At 44.2% G+C, this 24,516-nt stretch overlaps 1 protein-coding gene and 1 pseudogene across 2 annotated transcripts in view; one reads left to right on the top strand and one right to left on the bottom strand.

Annotated features, from left to right (window-relative positions):
* MTMR12 (myotubularin related protein 12) overlaps positions 1-24,516 on the bottom strand; it is a 65,676-nt gene that overhangs the window by 4,596 nt on the left and 36,564 nt on the right. Inside the window, exons 8-16 of one of the 2 annotated variants that reach the window (XM_042952551.1) lie at positions 19,468-19,543; positions 11,418-11,527; positions 10,563-10,687; positions 8,858-8,936; positions 7,355-7,425; positions 4,726-4,898; positions 2,254-2,418; positions 1,179-1,340; positions 186-284 (exon numbers count right to left, since the gene is read on the bottom strand). In XM_042952551.1, the coding sequence (XP_042808485.1) occupies positions 186-284; positions 1,179-1,340; positions 2,254-2,418; positions 4,726-4,898; positions 7,355-7,425; positions 8,858-8,936; positions 10,563-10,687; positions 11,418-11,527; positions 19,468-19,543 (1,060 nt within the window). The remainder of the gene's footprint in view (positions 1-185; positions 285-1,178; positions 1,341-2,253; positions 2,419-4,725; positions 4,899-7,354; positions 7,426-8,857; positions 8,937-10,562; positions 10,688-11,417; positions 11,528-19,467; positions 19,544-24,516) is intronic. The other variant, XM_042952558.1, reaches the window with a different exon arrangement.
* On the top strand, positions 9,572-9,654 carry LOC122202295 (annotated as a pseudogene).

The raw sequence follows: 24,516 nt of genomic DNA, 5'->3' as shown, positions 1-24,516 counted from the left end.
TACAGAAGTGAAATCCAGTCTTGAAAAGGGGAACGTCACTTTCCTCCCATGCACAATAAGGGATCAGGCCCTGGCCGTCTCTGAGGTCCCCTGCCCCTCTGGCCCGGGGCAGTTCTGGGATCCTGAACAGGTGACAAGTGTGCATGCAGCCACCAGGGGGCACAGCACACCAAGGAAAAACTGACCTCTGGCCAAGCTGTTCCGGAGCTCAGGGCAGTTCTGGTCCAGCTGGCAGGAAAGAGACTAAACCAGGAGGAGAAACGTCCACCCCGGCCCTGAGGCCCCTTGAAAGAGTAAAGCAACAGTTCTAAGTTGTTCAGCAGCTGGCATCTTCTGCAAGTGCGGGCTTTGGCTCACCTGGCCCCCAAGCCTCTTAGAATGGAGCACCTCCCACACAGACTGGCCAGGCTCCCTGGAGGGCAGGTGGGATCAGAAGTAGGGCAGTGGAGAAGGCAGAGACACACAATGACTTGGGATTCACCACTACCACTTTCCCCTTCGTTGGGTCTGGTGGGGGGAAATTCCAGGCCAGGAGAAAGAGCTAGGAAATGCCACAGAAATCATTTGTCATCTAGGGAACTTTGGGATTTTATTAACTACAATCAAGAACATATATCTGAAGGGATATCCATATTATTTGACACTTGTGATTCACAGCACGGGTCAGCAAATGACAGCCCACGGCCAAATCTGGCCTGCTGCCTATTTTTATAAATCCTGGAACACAGCCGTGCCTATTTGCTTATGTGCTGTCTGTCTGTGGCTACTTCTGCACATCAATACAGTGAGGAGACTGGACAGCCCTTAACAGAAAAAGCTGTAGCTACACCTCATCAGGAAAGGTCTTGCTATTGAAGACATGAACCAGTACAGACTGAGCAAATCCCACAATCAATGCACCTTTTACTCTGCTAACCACACTCAGGTAGAGGGTTCACACAATCCCATGCAGTACAACTGTCTTGGCAGTAACATCCCCGGTGACATTCAGCAAATGGTCATGTCTCATCGGGGCAAAGGCTGATTTGCTGAAAGCAAATGATTCTCATGGGCCCTGACAGTTGGCCTGCCACAAATCTTGACTCTTCAGACTGTTTACAGAATCCATATGTCACTTTTTCCTGCCATACCCGGGGATCCTGGGCAGATGAAAGGGGTTAGACACGTGGACATCTTACTTTGAAACGCATTCCTTTCCGCTGGCCTTTGTCCAGTTTTGGCTTTTCCACATAAAGAGGGTTTTTGAGCAACATCTGGGCTTTGGGTTCAAACTGTACAGACCAATCCCACACGGTGAGCAGATTCAAAGGCTTGCTTTGTGTATCCTGGCTTTCCCTGCCCTGCCAAAACAAGCACAGGTCATGACGGCTTCCAGGGAGGGCTGAGGAGAGCAAACACACAATGCCGAGGGGCACCGGAAAGGGCGCTCCTGCCCCGAGACCAAACACTCACGGCTTCCTCGTTTTTAAAGGCTGCGGCCTTCAGTGGTCGTTCATTTAAGACTTTGGGTGGGAAGGGAGAGGGAAAAAGGTCACCTTATTTTCCAGCAGGCCACATGTCAGCCGCTGACGGGCACTTTGACACCAACTCTGTCACTATTTGTCACATTTTATATTTAGGAAACTGAGGCTCAGAAAACTGAAGTGAACTGCCTGAGGCTCACGAAGCTGGTGAGTGACCGGCTGGGATCTGAAACCGGGGCCGGGGGACTGGAAGCCCAGGCTCCGTGCCTCCGCTTCACCGAGTAATTGGCTAACGCTGCTCCTGGAGGCCCAGCTCAAGCAAACCCGGGGCCGAGAGGAAGCCGGTCAGAGGCCCTAAGCTTGGTTAGAGAGCAAAACCCCCAGGAGCAAGGCCCTAGGAGAGACTTAAAAGAGTGTAAGATGGAAAGTAAAAGCTTCCCTGCTTTGCCTTGCCTCCATTCTCTCCAGAGTAACTCCAGGCACCAGGCAAACGGAAGAGAATGCTGACCAGCTTTATCAAGGACAGCTTTTAATTCTGCTTAATTCCTCAGCTCCAACACTTGCTCCCAACGTGGACTTGGGCCAGTTCCCCATCCTCTCAGTGCCTTGGCTCCTCAGGAATAAGAATATACCCCCCACAGGATGCTGTGACAATTACCAATACCCAGAAAGCGCTCAAAACAGGGCCCAGTATATAGTGTTCTATAAATATTTTTATCATCAAAACTATTGCAATAAACTCATGAATCAGGGCTTCTTTAAGACACAGGTTCCTAAGAGGGACTCTTACCACGTTATCTTTCTGATGAGGCGAATTGAAGAAGAAGGTGCTAAAAATAGGTATGTACAGGCTATCTGACAACACAGTCAGGTAAGTCTCCGTGAAATCAAATGCTGGGGGGTGCTGGTGCACCAGCTGCCAGACACAATCTAAGAAAAGCAGGAACACAGGAACCTATGTGAAAACAAGACACGCATTACTGAGCAGGCACTACAAGGCCAAGGCCAGCTGTCCTGAGTTCAGGGGCAGCCATCTCAATGGCCATGGAAACCACTTCTGAGCACTGTATTCCCTGGGAAACACAGCCGACTCCATCCCACTCCACGCAATGAATATGCTCAATTAAAGTCACATGCCTAACCTTTTGGGATGAGCACTGGGTGTTATATGGAAACCAATCTGACAATAAATTTCATATATTGAAATAAATAAATAAATAAATAAAGTCACATGCCTGTAGACTCATTTCAGTATTTGGCAGTACCGATCTGTACGAAAGACATTTTAGGGCGAAATATGTAAAACCTCATTACTGACCAAACACTGACACACGAGCGTTTGCAACTGATTTTGATGACAGGGAACACTCTGAACCCCAATTAAGTGAAATTGTTATCACCTCCTGAAAGAATTCCATTCTTCACATTAGTAAATCATATTACCAAAAAACTATACTCCATCATGTTGAATTTTGTCAATATTCCCTTCTTCACCCCCACAAGGAGGATGCAGAAGAGAAAGAGGATGGGAAAGACAGCAGAAGCAGCAAAGGTGAGTTTCTAACCTTTTTTTCCACAAGCGTACAGATTTTTTTTTTAACAGATAGCCTCCTTTACTAGCTTCCTGGAGGCAAGCCCTTTATTGGTAGAGATGGTTTTCTAGGGTGCTTCGTCATTCACGAAGTGTTTATCCTTCTGAGTCATCAGCGAAGGTGTCAGGTGGGTAAGACAAGCCATGTCACAGTCTCTCCCTTATGGAGGCTGTCGAGGCCTCACGGAGCTCAGAAGAGAGACAGAAGTTGAGAGGCGCCCGGATGGCTCAGTCAGTTAAGCGTCTGACTCTTGATTTTGACTCAGGCCACGATCTCACGGTTTGTGAAATCAAGCCCCCCATCAGGCTCTGCACTGACAGCATGGAGCCTGTTTGGGATTCGCTCTCTCTGCCCCTTCCCTGCTTGCTCACTCACTCACTCTCTCAAAAATAAATAGATAAGTAAATAATTCTTTTAAAATGGCCACATTTAGAAGGAAAAAAAAACCCAACAACATCAATATGTCATTGTGGAGATGCGAAGAAATGCTGATATAGCAACTTTATTTCATACTTCATTTTCTGCTCAGTATATCATTAAACAGAGTGGAAAGTATCTGAACCCTACTATATAGTTATGAAAATGGGCTCAGAAAGTTTGGATGACTTCTCCAAAGGATGATTGAAAGCAGATCAGACTGTATCTGCTCTTGGACTCATTCTCCCTCCCCAGACATGGTCCTTGACAGTCCTATCTTCTCAAGATATCCAAAACATACTCTTCCCCACATAGTATCTGCTCTCTGCCCATCATGTTATTTGAGTCCCATCAACCTTGCAAAGTTCCTCAGAAAGGCAAAGTCCATTCCAAGGCTGAAAATGGTGATTTCCATTCAGCTTGATGGGACACAGATGAGCAGAGACCAGGCCTGAAAGAAACCTCACAGCCTAGCAAGAGAAGCCGCAGTCTTCCAGAAATGTGCCAAGACCCTGAGGGCAGGAGCCATGGCTCTCTATTCCCACGGCATGCTGCACCATGCTGCTTCCCATCACAGACAGACACGTTCATTACCTGAAGTAAGAACAACCACAAGCCATGCTCCTAGAACACGGAGCTTTGTAGGTGACTTCATTAAAGAAAGTTCACCTGTCTTCATTTTCTCTTCAGCAATCATTAACAATGCGGCCAAAGAAGAATGCATAGCTGCAGCTGAGACTAGACCACGACGTGGGGGCCAGCTAAACTACAACGCAATTCACACAGCCAGATGCAGAAGAGGTCATGTGCACAGCAGGCTATGTCACCGGTAAGGTCCTGGTGAGGGATGGTGTTAACATAACCTCATGCTTTATTTGAAAAGGCTTATGTACAAGGGAAAATTTACTTTGTGTTATTATGTGGAATATTCATTTTTTTGCAAGCACTAACTTAGCAGAAATTGTAGGAGTCTCTCTGAATTTTTAAGTTTTATAAATCAGTATTATTCCCATCATGAAATACATATTCCCATCATGAAATACACAATTTAGAAGAAAAGGCACTGAGCCACTTACTAATACCCTTTTCCTCTGGGAAGGATTTCAGTACTGTTTAAAGCATTTGGAGTCATCCAACAGTGAACTGAACATGGCCTTCCTAACAAGCCCAACAGCATGCACTTCACAAGCACCAACCCGACACCTGAAGACAGGTTATTAGAGACTGGGCGCTTCTCCGACGAGGACACTCACCTCCTCTTTGTCACTCTGACGTAGATGGTTGCAGCGATCCAGGAAAGAGTGCCCGCCCATGATCCACTCCTTTTGGACAAGGCTCTGGAAACCAATCCTGGTTCTACAGTGGGGGTCCATCATCACTTGCACCAGAGAGGAAACGAGGCAGCAGAGGTCGGAAGCATTCTCCTCTAGGAGGGGCCCAGCGGCAGTGCAAAGAGGCAGGAGAGTATGGAGTATTAAAAAGCCACAAAGAGTGCTCACCCTTGCACAGTTTTGGTGGGGTTCCCAAAACCAAAGTGTGCCTGCTAATGACAGTCAAGGTCTACTTCCCTGAAGGCGAGGGCCCATGGGGAAAACAGGTAGTGTTCAGATTGACAGACAAACTGCTTCCAGCCAGTCCCGTACAGGTTCCGGCATATGCTGGCACTAAGCACGGATCTGCTGACTGACTGAATAAAACGCAGCACGTCAAATCCACTGTCAGCGTACCGGCATCCCGGCGTGCCGCATAATGAGGGCAGAGCCATACACGTGGTGGCGACCCGCTAGCCTTCACAGACCAAGTTCAAAACTCTTCCAATTGCCGTGTCAAAGTCTCCATCACTGGACTCACTGTTCCAGGGCTCAGCTGCTCCTCAGACTCCCCTCAGAGCTCCTCTCCTCCACTCCCTCTGCTTGGACTCCCTTATTCCCATCTCCATAGCTCTTTCCTTCTCTGAGAGCACAGAGGTGCCCGCTTCTCCTCGCCTAGCCTGGCAGAGAAACTCCCCTCGGTCTATGTCCACGTGCCCACCACCCCCAGAGTGCACCGGACAAAACCTGTGTGATGAAAACACCATTCATACGTGTGTTCGGCATTCGTGACTCCCGGCAAATAAAAGCATACATTTCTGTCCATGCATTTGCCTTAGAGTTTTCAGATCCTAAAAGTTAGGGTCTGCATCCCCGTGGTTTCCTCTTTGCAGAAAGAAGTGCAACTCAAGCTGCTATTTAAAAATGTCCAGGAGGATGGCGGTGCTAGTATCGGTGAAACTAGAGAAACTTACAAATTCTAAGGAGGGGGATGTGTCTACCGTTAAAACTCTTTCATTTTGACCCTGGAACCATGAGGCACTAAGGTCTAGGCTTACGCTTGTGGTTCTTTTTCTCCTCCAGGGAGACAAGTCTAAACTATGGGAACACGTGGATTCAAAAGAAACAGAGTTTTGTGTTTGGAGTGTTATCAGCTTATTTCAAGTTTCTTTCTTTTTCTTTTTTTTTTAATTTTCTTAACGTTTTATTTGTTTTTGAGAAAGAGACAGAGTGTGAGTGGGGGAGGGGCAGAGAGAGGGGGAGACACAGAATCTGAAGCAGACTCCAGGCTCTGAGCTGTCAGCACAGAGCCCAATGCGGGGCTCAAACTCGTGAACCGTGAGATCATGACCTGAGCTGAAGTCGGACATTTAACTGACTGAGCCACCCAGGCGCCCTGAAATAAGTTTCATAATTTTAAGGGAATCATCCTTCTTGCATCTGACGGGTGTTAACAGTAAACCTGTGAGTAACAGGAAGAAGGACCAGAAAATGAGATTTCAGAGGAGACAACTCAGTCATTCTTCTGGACCGAGTGACTTCTCACATCTCAGCCAAAGATTCAGATGTTGTTTTATGCAACTGTGACTACTGCAGCCTGGCCTGAGGACTTCTGCCTCTCAGATTCTGATCTTTATTCGTCCTCCTCTATACCACTTAGTTCCTCAGTATTCTGTTCTGCCATTGGTGATTAGGTCTTTTTCAATAACATGCTCAGGCCAACTCTCATTAGGCTGTAAACTTCTAGAAGGCAGAAGTATAGAGCTCTGCACATGGTAGGTGCTCAGTCAATATCGTAAAATCCAAGTCAGCGAGCCAGCATCAGGTGGTACAGAAGCCCCAGGCAGACACATGTGCAGCCCGCCCACAGAGGCTAAATTTCAGCAGTCATGGAACACGTCAGAGCCATGGTAAAAGCTTGAGGGCATGAAAGCATGAGATGATCTACTGAACCGAAGTGCAGGGCTATGAGAAGTTGAAAATATTCTAAATAGCAAACATCGTATTTTAGCTCAGGTCTAACCAACTCTAGCAATCTTTAAATAAAAGCGGTTTGCACCTGTTTTTACACATTCTGAATGCTTATGTCCTGTCCACATGTTTAGCAAGTTAAGCCCACTGAAGCAAAGGAAATCGTGACCCACAAACTTTCTATAGCGACTGCACAAGGTTGTCTGTCAAACACAAAGATATAAAAAGAACAATTAAACCATTCATGGATTTCTTTATATAAAAAGGATTATCAAAAGATTTTAACTGTAACCAAGTGGAGTTAATATAAAACAAAACCCAAAGCAGTAGGAAATGTGAACTTTGGTGAAGATACCAAACAATTCCTTCTTGGGCTGCAAGTAAGTCTGCCAAGTTCTAAATGAAGGGTTTATTTTTAAACTGTAACACTGAAATCAAATGCAAAGAATTCTAAGGTCAGGGTAGAAAAGAATGGGAAGGATTTCTACACTTAGCTCGCTCCTTTTGTAAGATAATTCCAATTACATAAAGCTATATATGCAGAAATTGAGTCTCGAGTGAAGGGAAACAAAAACCACTCTTTGTGCTTTAAATGTATTACCTAAAAGAAGAACGTTCACGTTTTGTGCTTCTAGACATTCTGTGATCTCTATTGCTTTTTTCAGGCAACGTCTACATTGGAAAGAGACAAGAAAAAGGGGCATTAGTTTCTGAGGTTGGCATCAAAACCATGAGAAATTTAGACAGAGGAAACTGAAGATTGAGACAGTCTCATTTGTTTTTTCACTTGAAATCCTCCAGAAAAGAAGTTACCATTTACCCTATTCACATACTGCAAGACACTCATCTGCCAATTAGAGACTGAAAATTTTCAGAAGGGAATCCCAAAATTGATGTCAAAACCTTCCTAGGTGATTTCTAAACTACAGTCTCCTATTAAGAACTCATGCCTGAGTCTGGCCGGAGAGTCCTAGTAAGACCCACAAATGCCCACGTTGGAAACTGTGCTACACGCCCACATGGTCTAATTCAAGGTCACCTGTCTAATGTGTCAGTGTGGCTGAAACAGTCCAACAAGGTCCAGAAATCCCTTCTGTCTCTCTCTGTACACACTATTCCTGATCTTCAGCATTGACTTTCCTTTGCTTGTAACTAAGGGCTTCACATATGCTGTTCCCTGCCTGCAGGGGCGCCCTTCCTGGACGGTGCTTCATTTGGTGAGGGATGTTCAACCTTCTCTGCCCCCCCCCACATGAAGAAGGGTGCTTTTCCTGGTGACGTTGATCACTGTCGGCAACTACACATTCCAACTATGGGCCATGCAGCAGGCTCTCTGGAATGGATGCGTTAACAAGTGTTTGGGGGGCTGAGGCTCCTTGCCACAAACCTTGCTGGCAGAACCGAGAGATGCGGTGCCAGTTGGAGGGAGGAGTTCTTCTCCTTCCTCACAAGTGTCCTAGGGGTGGGACTCTTCTCACACCCTGATCATTGCTCTTCTGTGCCTCCCTTTGCCCTCTCCTCTCTTTAACAGCAACAGAGAGGAGCTATTCAAACTATGAAGTAGGCAAGGGAATATAGGAATTCTGTCTCTGGGAATCTCAACCTAATTCCCAAACCCAAAATGCCTAATTGAAATTAATCATGAAATTATGAAAAACCGACATTACTCATTCTAAAATAAGTAATATACACAGGAGAAACGTAATTCAAAAAGGTATTCAGTAAAAAGTCAGCATCACCCCCCTTCTTCCTGTTCCCTTCTTGGAGGCCAGCACTGCTGCCTCAGTTACTCAGTTAGACTTATGGGTTGCCACCCCCCTGTTCTGCAGTCTTTCCATGCCTAGTCTATATATAGTCTAGAGAGATCTCTTTGTGAGCAAGTAGCATGTCGATAAATTCAGATCAAATGTGCACAGAAATAATAAACAAATGTAAAATCCAGCTGAGCTGTCAATAGAATATGTGATCTAAGAACATCTAACTGTGATGTTTAACACATTTAAATGTTTAACATTTAAAACAGTTCCATTGTTTGTCAATTTGTTTTACTACTTTGAATTAGAGAACTATAAAATTCATGAGCAAAATGATGGCTTTAAAATACCTGATTATGTCAAGCCAGCTGCTACTTTCCAACAGAGAAAACCATTTTATATCTGTGTCCCAAAATTCCGTACTATTATCTGAAAAAAGAAAAAAGAGCAAGGAAGTCAGGTCACTGTTCTCTTACATGTCTGCCACCAAAAATCTGTGCTACTCAAGTGTGCTGTTCAGACAGTCTTGGACTTGAACTGCAGCATCCAAGCACAGATCTCCATTCTTAAGAAAGGACACTTCCAGACTTCAGCTGAAATGGTGTTTGAACTGTAAGCCTCTGGAAGGGGGTGGCAGTCAAAAATGGATTTTTTAGATTTTTACTGTTCAAATAAAAAGTGCTCCACAATATTTATGTAAAGCCATGGTTGACCTTGTGATTCAACAAGGAGAGTAACATGTTTTAGGCAGAAACAGTCGACACCCAGGCTACAGTATTCTAGCACTGGAAGATAACGGCATACCTCCTGATGCCAGGGAGCCCAAAGGGGGAGACTTGGCTTCTGCTGGAATCCTAAATACACAAGCACATTTTCCTTGCATACTCCTACACCACACACCCCGCCCCCACACCTTTGGTACAGAGAGACCTGCGCTGCATGGACATCTAATACAGGTCCAAGCTGCAAACTCAAATCAACGACAAGGCAGATACTTCTCTGCAAGTCCTGGGTGATGAGACGGAAAGTGGTAGAATCACAGTCCTGCACCAACTAGTGCAGTGAAGACTATACTTTCAAGGATCATTTCTATAGTTTATTACTAGAGAAGTTTCTCTGAATGTGCAGAGTACCCAAAATTTAAGATCTGCAGAAACAAAAAAACCCCAAAAAACTAGGGCAGTGTATCACTCTCCACCAGGTCCCTGCTTTTTATAAATCTAGTTAGAGGTGGACACTGCTGTTTACCTGGGCATCATATTCATCTTTATCTCAAATGCCTCCATAATCAGTGTATATAATGGAAACTCAATAAATGTCAGCTGAATGAATGAATGAATCCTAAGTCATTAGAATTTGCTAGGCTAGAAAGTCCAAGTTAGGAAAAACTGTGACAAATCTCAGATGGTAATACAGATTCACTGAAGAATGAGAATTAATAAACAACTGGGCTGGTTAAGTAGGATTCAGGTCCTAAGCTGTTCATAGTGGGCAGCCCAGGCAGAGAAGTGGGGGGTGGCCGGGATGGGCATATTTCATTTCCTACTTTGTACATTTCTGCTTAATCAGAAGAAAAAAAGATATTTTCACTTGGGGTGGGGGGGCGGGTGGGAGGCGGTCCATTCAATAAGCCACTAAGGAAAACAAAACCAATCATCCACTTTATCAATCACCGTGAGCGAGCCAGCGAATAGAGGTGTTGCATGGCTCCACAACTTTTAAAGAGAGAAGCCCCTGTGTACACCACTGGGCGACACTGTGCTGAGGAAGGAGAGAAGAGGAGCAATGGAGGGGTGGGCCTGTGTTCCCTGTTGTCAGAAGGGGCAGCGGGGTAAAAGCCTGGAAGAAAATGGAGGGGGAGGGGGGCGCGTGCGGTGAACGTGGCAATGACAGCGGCTCCTCAGCTACCAGCCCCTCTGCTCTATGACATCAACCCTCATGGTCATGAGCCTCGGGTACATACAGAGACCAGGGAGAAGGTACCAGCTGTCACCTGATCCACACGGCATGTCTTTCCCTATTTGACAGAGAGCTTTTGTTCTGCATTTTTCTCACCTATCAGAAACAGCTGTTTGAATTTAGAGTAGGCAGTCTGGATGTCCTGCAGGGACAGGAAGTTGCTTGACAGGTCTTCAGTTTTAACAATTTCATAGGGTGGCCTGTGGATGGTCTTATAGATTCTAGGTATCAAAAAGTAACAGGAGATTAAAAGAGCAGAAGTGAATTAGAAACAGCTTATTTTTCCCGAGCACTTAGACGTGGCAAGATCTGTGTGTGTAGGTATCCTCCCATTTGATCCTTGCCAATAAACTAGCTACCACAGGACCGCTGCTCCCAGTCATCGGAGGTGGAAATGGAAGCACGTGGAACATGTATCAAAGGACAGTGACATAGGCCATGACCTGGATTTGACCACTGTCAATACCATAGCCATCATGCCCTCCCCCCTAAATACCTCAGTGTGCATCTTTAAAAACAATACAGTTGACATTCTTTTTTTTTTTTTTTTAAGTTTTATTTATTTAAGTTATCTCCACACCCAACATCGGGCTTGAACTCTACCCCGCGATCAAAAGTTGCAAGCTCCTCTGAGCTAGCCAGGTGCCCCTGCAGTTGACATTCTTAACGATTATGTTATACCGACTCCTTTCAAAATTATGTATTTTTAAGTTTTTTGTTCTTTAGTAATCTCTACACCCAATGTGGGGCTCGAACTCATGAGCCCAAGATCAAGAGTTGCATCCTCTACTGACTGAGCCAGCCAGGCGCCCCTCCTTTCAAAGGGATTAAAAATGATCCCTCTCTATGGTATTCCTGAGCACTAAGCTATCAGCAGGTAAACAGGAATGAAGCTTCTTTGGAAAACAAGAACTCGAGCTAACCAGTCACGAAATGTAGAACAGTACTGACCCATCCAAGAAGCTCTTTTGCATTTGTGAAAGGCCATCATCCTGTTCTTTTTTGGGCAGTGCTGACATTTTCAAAAGGGCACATCCATTGTGGCAGGACCAACACCATAACTGCAAAGGGGAAGAAAGGTTTTTCAGTCATAATCCAGATACACAATCCAGCGGGAGAAAGGTAAGCTGAGCATTTAAATTTACTCAGGGAAATGTATAACTTGGGTAGGAAATGGCTGAATATTTTCAACTTTGTTAAGCCAAAGACTAGTTACTTACAATGAAAAACAATGATTTAGTCTTAAAACAAAAACAAAAAAGACCCCCAGGTCTAGACAGTTACACTCAGACCTACTTATGGTCTGACCGGGCTTGAGTGCCGGGAGCCTAGATGACTGCATCACCATCACTAGGCTAGTCACCGTGGTGAACCTGCTCTGCCAGGGACTTTATGTCAACTAACTCATGTGATTCTCAGTCACACTCTCAGACTGCAGTGATTTCCTTCTTTCCCCTCTTAAACACTGAGGTTTTCTTTTCTTTTCTTTTTAATGTTTATTTTTGAAAGACAGGGAGACAGAGAATCTGAAGCAGGCTCCACACTGTGTATGCAGTGCCCGATGTGGGGCTTGAACCCACGAACCATGAGATCATGATCTGAGCCAAAATCAAGCGTTGGACGCTTAACCAACTGAGCCACCCAGGTGCCCCGACAGGGGTGATTTCTAATTCCATTAACAGCAAGGAACTGAGGCTTGGAGAGACCAAATAACTTGCTCAAGTTGCATTGAAAGCTGCAGCAGTGTGTCTAAATGCTGTGCTCTACCTGGATGGCAAGAAGGAGGCAGCTCCTGTCAGTAGAGAAAGTTCACACCAGACAGAACGGGAAGCTGGCTACTCAACAAAGGATACCAGACCGGTACATGCAAGGCGCTGCATTAGGTGAAGAGGATGTGAAGAGGGCGAGGATAGTGTGTCTACTCCAAGGAGCTTATACTCTCAAAAGGGAAATGCATTCACAAACATAATAAAAGGTAGAACGTGGTAAATAAGAGAAGAGAATTACAAGGAACCACAAAGGGAAGGCAAAAGAGGAAGAAATCACACGAATGACTGTAAGTGACAGGTTCAGGTGTTCAGGCACTTTTCTGGCTACAGTGGGAGAGTTTGTTTGCTGTTTTGCAGGAACAAAAGGAAATGAGAACTGATCTCGGGGCAAAGTAATCTGCCAGTGGAGCCTGGAACGGAGGACAGGGCAAGCCTGGTTAGGGCAGGTGAGCACTGTGTGGACTCTGTGCCCCATCAAGGCCTGGTTAAGGGCTGAGAATGGCTAGAGCACAGCCACTGCTCTGCTGACCAAGTCATCAGCCTTAGCTCAAAGATAAAACCTAGGGGAAGATGCTTTTTATAATTCTGCCATCCAGCACTGATACCTTTTTGCTATTCATCTGCAATGAATGGTATAAGCCATCCACTGGACAGGCTAGAAGTCTGGGCTGTGAGGTTCAAGATGAGCACACGATCCAGGCGATAACTCTGCACCACACTTAGAAAGCCAGGAGGAACTGGCTTGGGGTTACAGGGGAAGATGATGGAATGGGTGTTGGATGTATTAGGTGTCCAGTGCCAACAGGATACCCATGTGCAGCTATCCAGGAGGCACATTAGATGAGGGTTATGAGTTTAGGAGGGGAAGGCAGGATTGGGGCTCCGGACATGGGAGGTAGCAGCCAGCTGATAACGAGCTCACCCAGGGAGTGAGGGCAGAGGAACATAGGACCGCTCTAGGAAATGCCAAAAAGCAATGCCTCCCCTTTCAGGGCCAGGCCGTACTTTGACTCTTTAAGGTTCCTAATAAGGTGGACGTGTTAGGACACTAAGACAAATCAAAGGGCCCTCTGCTGTCTTCTCCCAATGTCATACTAAGCAACGTACAGAAACCACCACACAGTTTCTAGCTCTCAGCCAAAGGTGGCAGTAATTTGAATGCCCAGGCAATCATGCCCCTAGTTGCTGCAGCTCACTTGGATTAAAGGAGAGACACTCTTAGCCACGACTAGGTGACAGGTTCTAAGAAATTAAGGGTCCGTAATCCTTTTTATCTCTTCTCTTGGGATAGAAAGGGTTAACTCTTGGTGACATTCAACCATAATTCATGTTCTCTTTGGGGCACAACCATACCTGTCTCATCTCTTCTGGGGTAATTCCCTAACTATTCTCTACTTGAAAAAATAAATAGGAATGCCCGAGTGGATCAGTCAGTTAAGTGTCTGACTTTGCCTCAGGTCATGATCTCACAGTTCTTGAGTTCGAGCCCTGTGTTGGGCTCTGTGCTGACAGCTCAGAGCCTGGAGCCTGTTTCAGATTCTGTGTCTCCCTCTCTCTCTGCCCCTCACCTGTTCATAATCTGTCTGTCTGTCTCTCTCTCAAAAATAAACAAATATTTTTAAAAAAAATTTTTAGGAGCGCCTGGGTGGCTCAGTCAGTTGGGCAGCAGACTTTGGTTCAGGTCATGATCTCACAGCTCGTGAGTTCGAGCCCCGCGTCAGGCTCTGTGCTGACATCTCAGAGCCTGGAGCTGCTTTGGATTCTGTGTCCCCTCTCTCTCTGCCTCTCTCCAGCTCACGCTCTGTCTCTCTCTCTCTCAAAATAAACATTAAAAAAATTATTTTTAATTTTTTTAATACTCTGAAAATAGATAATAAAATAAAAGCAAAAGCACTAGGTATTGCTTTTAAAAATAAACAGGAAACAAGCAAAATTTTTAATTTTTTTAAGTTTATATATTTTGAGAAAGAGAGAGAGCAGGGGAGGGGCAGAGAAAGAGACAGAATCCCAAGCAGGCTCCTGACTGTCAATGCAGAGCCTGACATAGGGCTGGAACCCTTGAACTATGAGATCATGACCTGAGCCGAAATCAAGGGTTGGATGCTTATCCAGCTGAGCCACCCATACACCCAGAAACAAGCAAAATTCTTAGTCAAAGACATACTTCTCATAAGAATTTAACAAAAGTATGTCTTCTCCTATTGTAATATGTATGATTTCTGTCTGGGTTCTTAGTATAAAAGTCTTGACAACAGACAAGAATCACTCCTTGTTAATCCTGTTTACTTTTATTATTTAAAAAAATATTATTTTTATTTTTAGAGAGGGAGAGAGTGAGGGGACAGAGGGGGAGGGAGGGAAGGGGAGAAAGAGAGTGCGCGCAAGAGTGTGCAGGAGAGCAAGAGAGCGAGAGAATCCTAAGAAGGTTCCACACTCAGTGTGTGGAACCCAATGTAGGGCTCAATTCCACGACCTTAGGATCATGACCTGAGCCAAAATCAACAATCGGACACTCAACCGACTAAGCCACCCAAGTGCCCCTATTCTATTTAACTTTGAAGAAGGAGAGGGGGAGATTATTCATTATTTGGTACATCTTAAGGTATCTCTCTTAGTAGAGCCAAAGACAGAGCTTTAGGGGATCATCTACAACTGGACACCAGTGTAAGAAAGAAGAAACTATTAAGGAAGTCAGAGGACCAAGAAGGCACAGTGTGTCCAAAGCAAGACAGGAATTTAGAAGCAAAAAAAGAGAACATAATTAGGGTCACATCTGCAGCGATGGGGACGAGAGGTGGCGATACACAAGGCATAGTGACTTCGGGAAGGTCCTTCAGCAGAGTAGGGGGTAAAAGTCACCACGCAAGAAGAAACAAGTAGAGAGACAAGTAGGGGCAGTTAGTACACAGTCTTTTATTTTTTAACGTTCATTTATTTATTCTGAGAGAGAGAGATGGAGATAGTGTGAGTGGGGAGGGGCAGATAAGAAAGAGAATCCCAAGAAGGCTCCTCGTTGCTAGCGCAGAGTCCAACATGGGGCTCAATCCCACGGAACTGTGAGATCATGATCTGAGCCAATCAAGAGTCAGATGCTTAACCAACTGAGAAACCTAGGTCAGTAGAGTCTTGAAATATGTTTGTCGGAAGGAGAACAAGACAACAACTTAGCTCTTCAGGAGGGGCTTCTTCAGGTTAGGGAAAGCTTGAACATGCCTTCAGGTAGAGCAGAACCATGGAAAGATCCACGTGGAAGGCGGAAGACTGATGGAAGCAGGCTCCAGACAAAACAAGGGCAGATGAGATCAAGAGCCAGGCAGATGTTTAGTTAGATTCAGGATAAGGAAACAGGAACACAGAAAAAAACAACAGGAGGTGAAGGAGGAAGCTGAGGGAGGAGGTCTTGTCGCTGATTGTCCAAGATCCCACAGAAGTGGGGGAAATGTTGTCTCTCAGTACAAAAGTTAAGACTGGAATTACAGGGGGGGTTGCCTGGGTGGCTAAGTCGTTTGAACAGTCCAACTCTTGATAGTGGCTCGGGTCATGGGTCTCATGGTCAGGGGATTGAGACCCACGTCAGGCTCTGTACCGAGTGTGGAGCCTGCTTGGGACTCTCTCTCTCTGCCCCTCTTGGACTTGGGCTTTCTCTCTCTCAAAATAAATAAACTTAAAAAAAAAGAAGAAGAATGGAATTACAGGGGCACCTGGCAGGCTCAGTTGGAAGAGCATGTGACTCTGTGACTCTGGATCTCAGGGTCATGAGCTTGAGTCCCACACTGGGAGTAGAGATTACTAAAGTAAATAAAACTTTAAAAAAAAAAAAAAAAAAAAAAGAATGGAATTTACAAACTTAAAAAGAATGCAAAGATGGTTTACACCAGCCCCAGGGAAGAATGATACAGGATCCAAAAGGAGTTAAATAACAGACTGCTGAGCCAGAACAAAGGCCCAACAGAGGCAAGGTAACATGGCTTTCGCACATCCCATTAAGGAACACTCTGCTGTTTGGTTTGAATCATCTTTAGCAATGTTCACTAGCCTCGCGGCCAGAAAATATAAATACTCAGGGGCTGGAGAACAGCAGAGGGTAGAGGACGCCAAAGTCGCTATTAGAGCAAGGATGTGACTGAATTTACAAACGATGTAGGTCTTCACTGAAAATAAGTGAAGGCAAGAAAAAAACAGATTAGCTGAAAAGTCAGGGTAAAAAAGCATGGAGATACGCAAATGTTCTGGAACTAGAAAGCAGTAATGGTTGTACAACATTGTGAATACATAAATGCCATTAATGGCAAATTTTACGTTATGTGTACCAAGAGCTCTGTGTTCCCTGGGTAAATGTGGAAATTCCATTACGTACAAAATGTTTCTGCTGTCCGTTCATGCAAACTCCACTAACAACTTCCAGGACATATCATTAAGGCAGATCTGAAAAAGTGAGAACACTTTCCTACTGTTTCTATCAAAGTTATGTTGCTGGCTCCCCACTCAGGTCTTAGCAGAACACTTCCTACTCCTCAGCCTGAAGGCCTGGCTAGAACACAGTATCAAAATTTCATACAATGCCAGGTGGAAAAGCAGCCTGTTTGCACAGGTGCGGACAATTCGTATTTGTTTCTTCCCACAGAGCTCACCTTCTTTCCCTAGATCCATCTCTGAAAGGCTGAGAAATGAAGACATTCATTTTCATCCTTCTACAACAGCAATTCTTAAAATGTTGAGATGGAGGCATGGTGGGGGGTGGGGGGGTGGGGGCAGGGTCCCAAGACCCTTTCAGGTGTTCTGAGAATAAATATTAAGAGGTAACTGTGTCCTTTTCACAGTGTTGACATTCGCACCTATGGCAAAGCCCTGGTGGGCAAAAGTGCTGGTGTCTTAGCACCAACCAAGGCACCACCACCAGATGCCATTGGTCACCACTGTATTCTTTGCTGCCACACACTCACAGGAAAAAAAATTCTCCTTCACTTGAGAATGTCCTTAATGAAGGACTAAAAATTATTAAAGTTATTAATCTTGACCATTATGGACAATTTAATAGTAATACGCTTTCTATTCCGTGCGATGGAGTGTGAAGTAAGCACTGAGATGGTGTTGGTCACAAGAAAGAGCACGTGTGTGCCTGAGCTGAGAGGCGAACTAGCTGCTCTTTCCATGGAATTGAAAGAATGAGTGAGGAAAAAAACCAAAAAACCAAAACCCATACAGAATGAGTGCGAGTCAAACAACGGGTGTTTAGACTTTGGAATCTGGCAGATGCATCCTCAAAAAAAAAATGAAGTGACCCTGCCACTTCAAGGAAAACAACTGACAGATTGTTGCAAATAAAAAATGAACTTTCAAGCAAAAATCACATTGTGTAAAACTAACCTCTGACTCCAGCTGGACAGCTTCCCAAAATATACAGACTTCTGACAAGACAAAGACAATGCTAATGAATGTGATTTCTTAAAATTTTAGAGAGAGAGAGAGCATGAGATCGAGCACAAGTGGGGGAGAGGGACAGAGGGAAAATCCCAAGGATTCTCCTTCTCTCCCCCTCTCTCTGCCCCTCCCCTGTGTGCGCTCTCTCTCAAAATAAATAAACTTAAAAAAAAAAAAAGTTGGACATTCAACTGACTGAGCTCCCAGGCACTTCTGATTTTTATATTATATAAGGAAATAAGTTAATATTTGGATGATCTGTATAGCCCAGTGAACCAACATTTTCCAAATGACCACTATATAACGTCATAAAATCATTCATGTTTTAAGATCTATGACAAGTACAAGACAGACCCATGGGTTTTAATTTAGCAGAGAATGAAAAATTCATTATATTTTCAGATTCCTTATTGCAATTAACCTTTATGAAACTACCAATCATTTTTTTTTTTTTTTTTGGTGTACCATCAAAGAACAATATTCTCAGTTATCTGAAAAGGTTAATAAATATTCCTCCCTTCCCCAAATACGGATCTGTGTGAGGCTGGATTTTCATGTACTTCAACCAAACGCTACCATACTAGAACACACTGAATGAAAGGGGCAGATAGAAGAATCCGGTGGTCTTCTATTTTTAAGAATGTAAAACATTGTTATCCTATGTTTTTGTTTTGAACAATAGTTATTTTTCACAAAAATATGTCACTTACATTAAAATGTAGTAAGTTTATTGCTAAAATAAGCAGTAAGTTTTTAGTTTTTCATATGGCAAATATGAAACAATATAATCCACATAAACAAAAACTCCTTGAAATCCTCAATAATGTTTTAGAGTGTTGAGCGCTAAGACCAGAAAGTGTGAAAACCACAGCTCTCAATCAAAGGTTGCAAACTGGTGGGACATGAGCCAACTCTAGCCCAAAGACCAGAGTTTTTTAAACATCTAAATCAGTTGCATACATTTAGAAACTGGGAAAACTCACAACTCACATAAAAATCCCTATCTCTGGCTTCTCCTGAGAAATCAGATATCTGGCAAGACAAGGCCCATATTCCCACACAGCACAAATTGGCTGGCACAGAGAAGCAGACTCCCCTTAACTCAGGCGGATGGTATCTGGTTCACTGCAAGGGCCAAGCTCATTACCTACCTGCCTGCATGGGCTTCTGAGCACGTGACCTCTGATTAAACATCTCAACTCCCATACAGGAATGACCTTTTTGGTGAACGAGCCATGTGCACAGCACAGCATTTATTTATAATTCTCATTCCTTACTAAATTCCCTGAAGGCTTGGCAACTCCCACCACCAATTAGAAACTGGAGTAACTGCCAAAGTATTGCTTTCTTTGATCAGTGACACATTAAATATGGCTCCCATCCCAGTCTATTCTGTGAAAAGTAAGTTAGTTCTCCATGTGGCCTCTGGGAGAAAACATGGCCACGCCCACTCAAAAATTAATAGTGGGGCCCAAAAGAATCTTAAACCTTATTCCCTTAGGGTGGTCAGCTAGCTCAGCCTCAAAATGATTTCAGGTGTTAAATCAGGCTGGCTCTCAACACTAGACAGATACATAATCCTCTTAAATCTCTAAGATGTTTCTGCTAAAAACTCTACTGCATCTGTGAAAGCTTTAGAGCTCTGTCCTAGGGAGCCTCAAGTCTGAGAGAAAAACTTTTTTAGTGACTCCCTGAGATATTTATGGATCAGTTTTGAACGGAGGACCAAAGCCAACGGCTTTAAATAGAATAATTTGTCAGAATGGGTTGATGAGCAACCCACGGCTATTAGGGTTTCTAGATGTACTTACTGGTATGCCGTGACCCTGAAAGCGTGACAAATCCTCTTCGGGAAGAGGGGTGGGGACAACAAAGTATGCTGGCAATCTAGAAGAAAGAGATGTCACCAGTTTTAGTACTAGAGTAATTCACTAAATATGAAAGCTCAACTTTAATGAACTGAGGAAGCAAAAGCAGAGTGGCAGGACATGAACCTTATTTTCCTGTTAAGAAGAGCAAATGCACATGAATTATCTCTGGCCAAGTCAGTTGGGACTCTGGGTTCAAATCCTAGCTCTGCCTCGGATTCTGTGTGACCCTAAGTAAGCTACCCCACCTCTCTGGGTCTGTTTCCTCATCCATGAAATGAGGGGACTGGAATCTGTGATATCTAAAAATATATGAATTCCAAAATTGGCAGTGATCTTTCTCATCATATAGTGGCAATTGAGCATCCATGTTGTTTCAGTCAGACTAATATGAAAACCAGTAATTAAGATGACTGCTGCCTAGGGGCACCTGGGTGGCTTGGTCAGTCAAGCATCTGACTCTCGGTTTCAGCTCAGATCATGATCTCATGGTCTGTGGGTTCAACCTGTGTTGGGCTCCGCACCGACAGCATGGAACCTGACTGGGGTTCTCTCTCTCTCTCCCTTTCTCTCTGCCCCTCCCCGTTTGTGGTCTCTCTCTGAAAATAAATGAACTTAAAAAAAAAAAAGATGACTGCTGCCGAGACATTTTATCAAGCACTCTGACAACAACAAACAAATAAGTGTTTACTGTATGCCAGACTCTAATTAGGTAACACAAATTATTCATTTAATCCTCCTGACAACTCTTATGAGGTATGTACTACTATTATTCCATTTCACAGATAAAGAAATTGAGACAGCGCCACCAAGGTCCTTCACAGGTTATACAACTAGTAAGCATTAGGAGAGCTACGCCCTGAACCCAACCAGTATGACTTCAGTTTCTGCATGAGAAATTTTAGGTTCTAAAAATAACCTGTTAAGTGGTAGGATGTGGGAAAGTTAGGTTTCAGAGTTGCAAAGATCAGAGCTATACAGGGACACCACCTCTTCCTCTAGTTAACAGATGCAGGTTTCTATTAATAAGAAACCTGTGTAAGTTGCATCACTGTGAGCTACAAACACCTTTCAGTCAAAGAGCTTAACAAAGAAGTTTAACTGTGGTGTAACTATAATGGAAAATAATCAGATGCCACTTGTATGCACACTGCACATTTTATAGGGACTTTCTAAGTTGAAGAGATCAGAATTTTAATGTGATCAAGTCATTAAATCTAATCAATCCATTGGGGGGCACTATTTTAAACACCAACCGAATCTAGATTATAAGAAACAATCAAATAGCCTGGTTTCTTCAAATAAATTGCAAGAAAACAAATAATGGGGGCACCTGGGTAGCTCCCCATTGGGTGTCTGACTTCGGCTCAGGTCATAATCTCACGGCTCATGAGTTCAAGTCCCTTGTTGGGCTCTGTGCTGACAGCTCAGAGCCTGGAGCCTGCTTCGGATTCTGTCTCCCTCTCTCTCTCCCTGTCCCTCCCACGCTCACACTCTCTCTCTCCTTCAAAAATAAACAAACACTGAAAAGCAAGAAAACAAATAATGGTGGGAGAATCTATAGATTAAGACACTTAAGACACCTATCAATCAACAGCAAGAGATCAATCTCATTGAGTCTTGATTAATGATAAAACATAAAAAGATGAAAAATTGTTTTAAAAGTTTATAAAACAATGGGGACATTCTGAATACTGACTGGCTATTGAATGGTATTGATGGTTTTAATGTTAAATTTGAAAGGGGTGACAACGGTTTTATGATTATATTTATAAAAAGAATCCTTAATTATTAGAGATGTATACCAAAATATTCATGAATGAAATGTGGTAAGGTCTGGGATTTATTCCAAAATGACTCAAGGGGAAAATAAATAAATAAATAGATAGATAGATAAATAAATAAATGATTCAGGGGAAACAGAGAAAATAGGATTAGGCACGAGTTAAAAATTGCTGGGGCACCTGCATGGCTCAGTTGGTTAGGCGTCCAACTCTTGATTTCAGCTCAGGTCATGATCTCACAGGTGGGTTCAAGCCCCACACTGGGCTCTGTGCTGGCAGGTGCGCCCTCCCTGACTCACACTCTGTCTCTCTCAAAATAAAAAACTTAAAAAAAGAGAATTGTTGAAGGTGGGTGATGAATGAAAGGGAATTCATCATATTCTCTTTTCTTTTATACTGCTTGAAATTTTCCACTTAAAAAAATCTTAAAGGTGTTTAAAAAGAAAAAAGTGCCCATTATATTATAATATAAAATCAGGTTTAGAAACTACTGGTCAAGGAGAAGATACTTCAAACCATCAAAACTGTTAAGAATTATTTGGCTTTTGAAGTCTGCAGTGTCCAGAATATTTTATTAGATGTGTGCTTAAGGGGGTGGGTGGTAAGGTGTTCCTTGTTCAGGTGTTATCACTGAAGTAAAAGAAATACATACATACATAAATACCTCTTCACAAATCAACGAATCAGGCTGCCCATTAAAATCACATGGGAAAATTAAAAACCTCCTTATGTCCAGGCTCCACCCCAGAACTATGAAATATCAGAAACCTGAAGAAGAAAATCCAAAGCTGAAAAGCCCTCCTGGTATAGAAACAGGATGATGGTTATTGCTCTAGAAGACCCTACCGCTCCAGGTATGCAGCGGCATCACCTGGACAGCAGACTCTCAAGCCCAACCTCACACCTAGTGGATCAGAATCTGCACGTTAACGAGCTCCCAGGTGATTTAGCTGCGCAAACTGGGAGCAGCACTGCCCTGGATGGCAGCTTATACACAGACCACTGTTTCTCAGCCTGCAGAGGGGAGCCACCTGTGTGGTGGGTTCAGCCCCCAAGTCTCAGCTCCCTCCCCAGCTTAGGCCACAATATTTTTATTTTTTAGTTTATTTTTATTTATTTATTTTTATTTATTTATTTTTGAGAGAGAGAGAGAGAGAGCACACACGTGCACGTGAGCAGGGTGGGTGGGGCAGAGAGAGAATCCCAAGCAGTGGCACTGGCAGCACAGAGCCCAATTCAGGGCACAAATCCACAAACCGACTCAGGGCTCAAATCCATAAACCGCAAGATCACGACCTGAACCAAAATCAAGAGTCCAATGTTCAACGGACTGAGCCACCCAGGCACTCCTGGGCCACATAGTTTTAAAAAATTTGCATGTCTTCCCCTACAAGTGAGGCTATTTTACAATGTTGGTTAGCCAGTTAATTTTCTCTTATAAATAGTCTTTCACCAAAGGGGGAAAAATGTCAGATCCAGTGGCTACAGAAAGGAGGGCGCACAGAGATGGACAGCTGTGCACAAGCGAGGGGAGTTCAAGATGTTCTCTCCTGTCCCAGTGAACTACAAGGAAGTTCTAAGGAGTCTCTGCTGTGAGGCTCCCAATGTCCACAAACAGTTAATCTTCCCTCCTTGGAGAGCAGTCATTTTAGTCATTAGGACAAGTTTCAAGTAAACAGCCTTTCCCAATACAGGACGACTTTATTATTCAAGGAAATATTCAAAATAAATATTCAAGGAAAGTTGTCCAATCCACTCGGGCACAGCCTTACTTAGGGTGAGGAAACCCTCAGAGTGACAACATCGGGGCAGCAATATCTTCCTGAGGCAGCACTGGTTTATACGTTCCACTGTGTTACATGCACCCTGCAGGGTAACGGGCCTTCTGATACCTTGACAGGAGGCAGGATGAGAGAAAGGCTTTTCAGAAGGAAGACTGGTAAAGAGCCAGCTGTGACCTTGGGAGATGAAGCAGAAACTCAGTTTCTTATTCTTATCCAAACTGGTTGGAGTGCCCTCTCACTACTGAAGGAAGGACTTCCATTAATTTACTCATTCTATTTATTGAGTGCCTCTCAAAACCAGGCACTGTACTAGGGACTGAGGATACAGTGATGAACAAAAACAGTGCCCCTGAATCTCTCCAGAGCTGCCAGGTTGCAGAAGCAAACATTTCCAAACAGTGACACAGATAAAAATAAACTCACAATTGTAGGAAGTGTTGTGAAGAGAGGCATACAGTAAGTGCAATGAAAGCTCTCCCAGAGACCTGGCCTAGCCCTGGGAAGGCTCCCTATGAAAGTAACACCTGGGCTAATATCTGACACACAAGCTGGAAGGAACTACCCTCCTGCAGCTGAAAGACAAAGGAGCACCCCCAACAGGAGACCACTCAGGCAAGGTCTATGGCAGGGGGTCAGAGTGGCCAGGGGACTGGACAGAAGGCCGTCGGGCAGAAGTCAAACACGAAGCGTCTTGTAAATACAGGCAATGAACACTGGGGAGACCAGCAGGCTGCACCACCTTGGTCCGGGTGAGAAACAAAGCACAACTTGCCCCGTCTCTTCCCCTTGGGACAGAAAAGGGTAGAGGACAGTATGCGTGGCTGGGGCAGCCCAAGGTGGGGTGTGTTGGCACCAGGTGCTCTAAGCACTAAAATCTTGCTAAAGCTTCATTTTCCCTGCTAACCACTCATTAAAGGCTTTCTCCCCACCTGCCTTCCCTACCAAGTATATTTTTGGTGCGCTGAGAACTACACAAATCCTAATGAATTTAATCAGTCCGTGGCAGGATTTTTAAAAACATTTCTGAGAACGGGGATGCCTTCTATCAGTGTCAACATCACATTACACGCTACCACCTTCTGGGTGCAGGGGTTTCTAAGTTCTTTCTGAGGGAGAGCTAGCCTTCCCTTTCCAAGCTTTGTGACTAGGAAAGAGCGGAGGAGGAGGGTGGGAATGGGGAGGTGACACTTGCTCTGCAGGTCCCTCCCCACTGTCACTCCAGGTTGTGCTGTGTCAGGAGAGCTAACTTGATAGATATTTGAGATTGATCAAAATCAAAACTGATGTGAAGAGGCCCATCAGAACCATAAACACAAAATGCTCTACAAAAATACAAATCTTATGAAACTATTAGCAGCGTGCTGGGGAATATGTCCCAAAATGATAAGATTCAAGTTTCTAAAAGAGGATTATGCAGAGTCATC

The sequence above is a fragment of the Panthera leo genome, chromosome A1, assembly GCF_018350215.1.
Source record: "Panthera leo isolate Ple1 chromosome A1, P.leo_Ple1_pat1.1, whole genome shotgun sequence".
NCBI classification, from domain to species: Eukaryota; Metazoa; Chordata; class Mammalia; order Carnivora; family Felidae; genus Panthera; species Panthera leo.
Note: the sequence above shows the minus strand (reverse complement) of the source record. Positions and strands in the feature narration are given on the sequence as shown.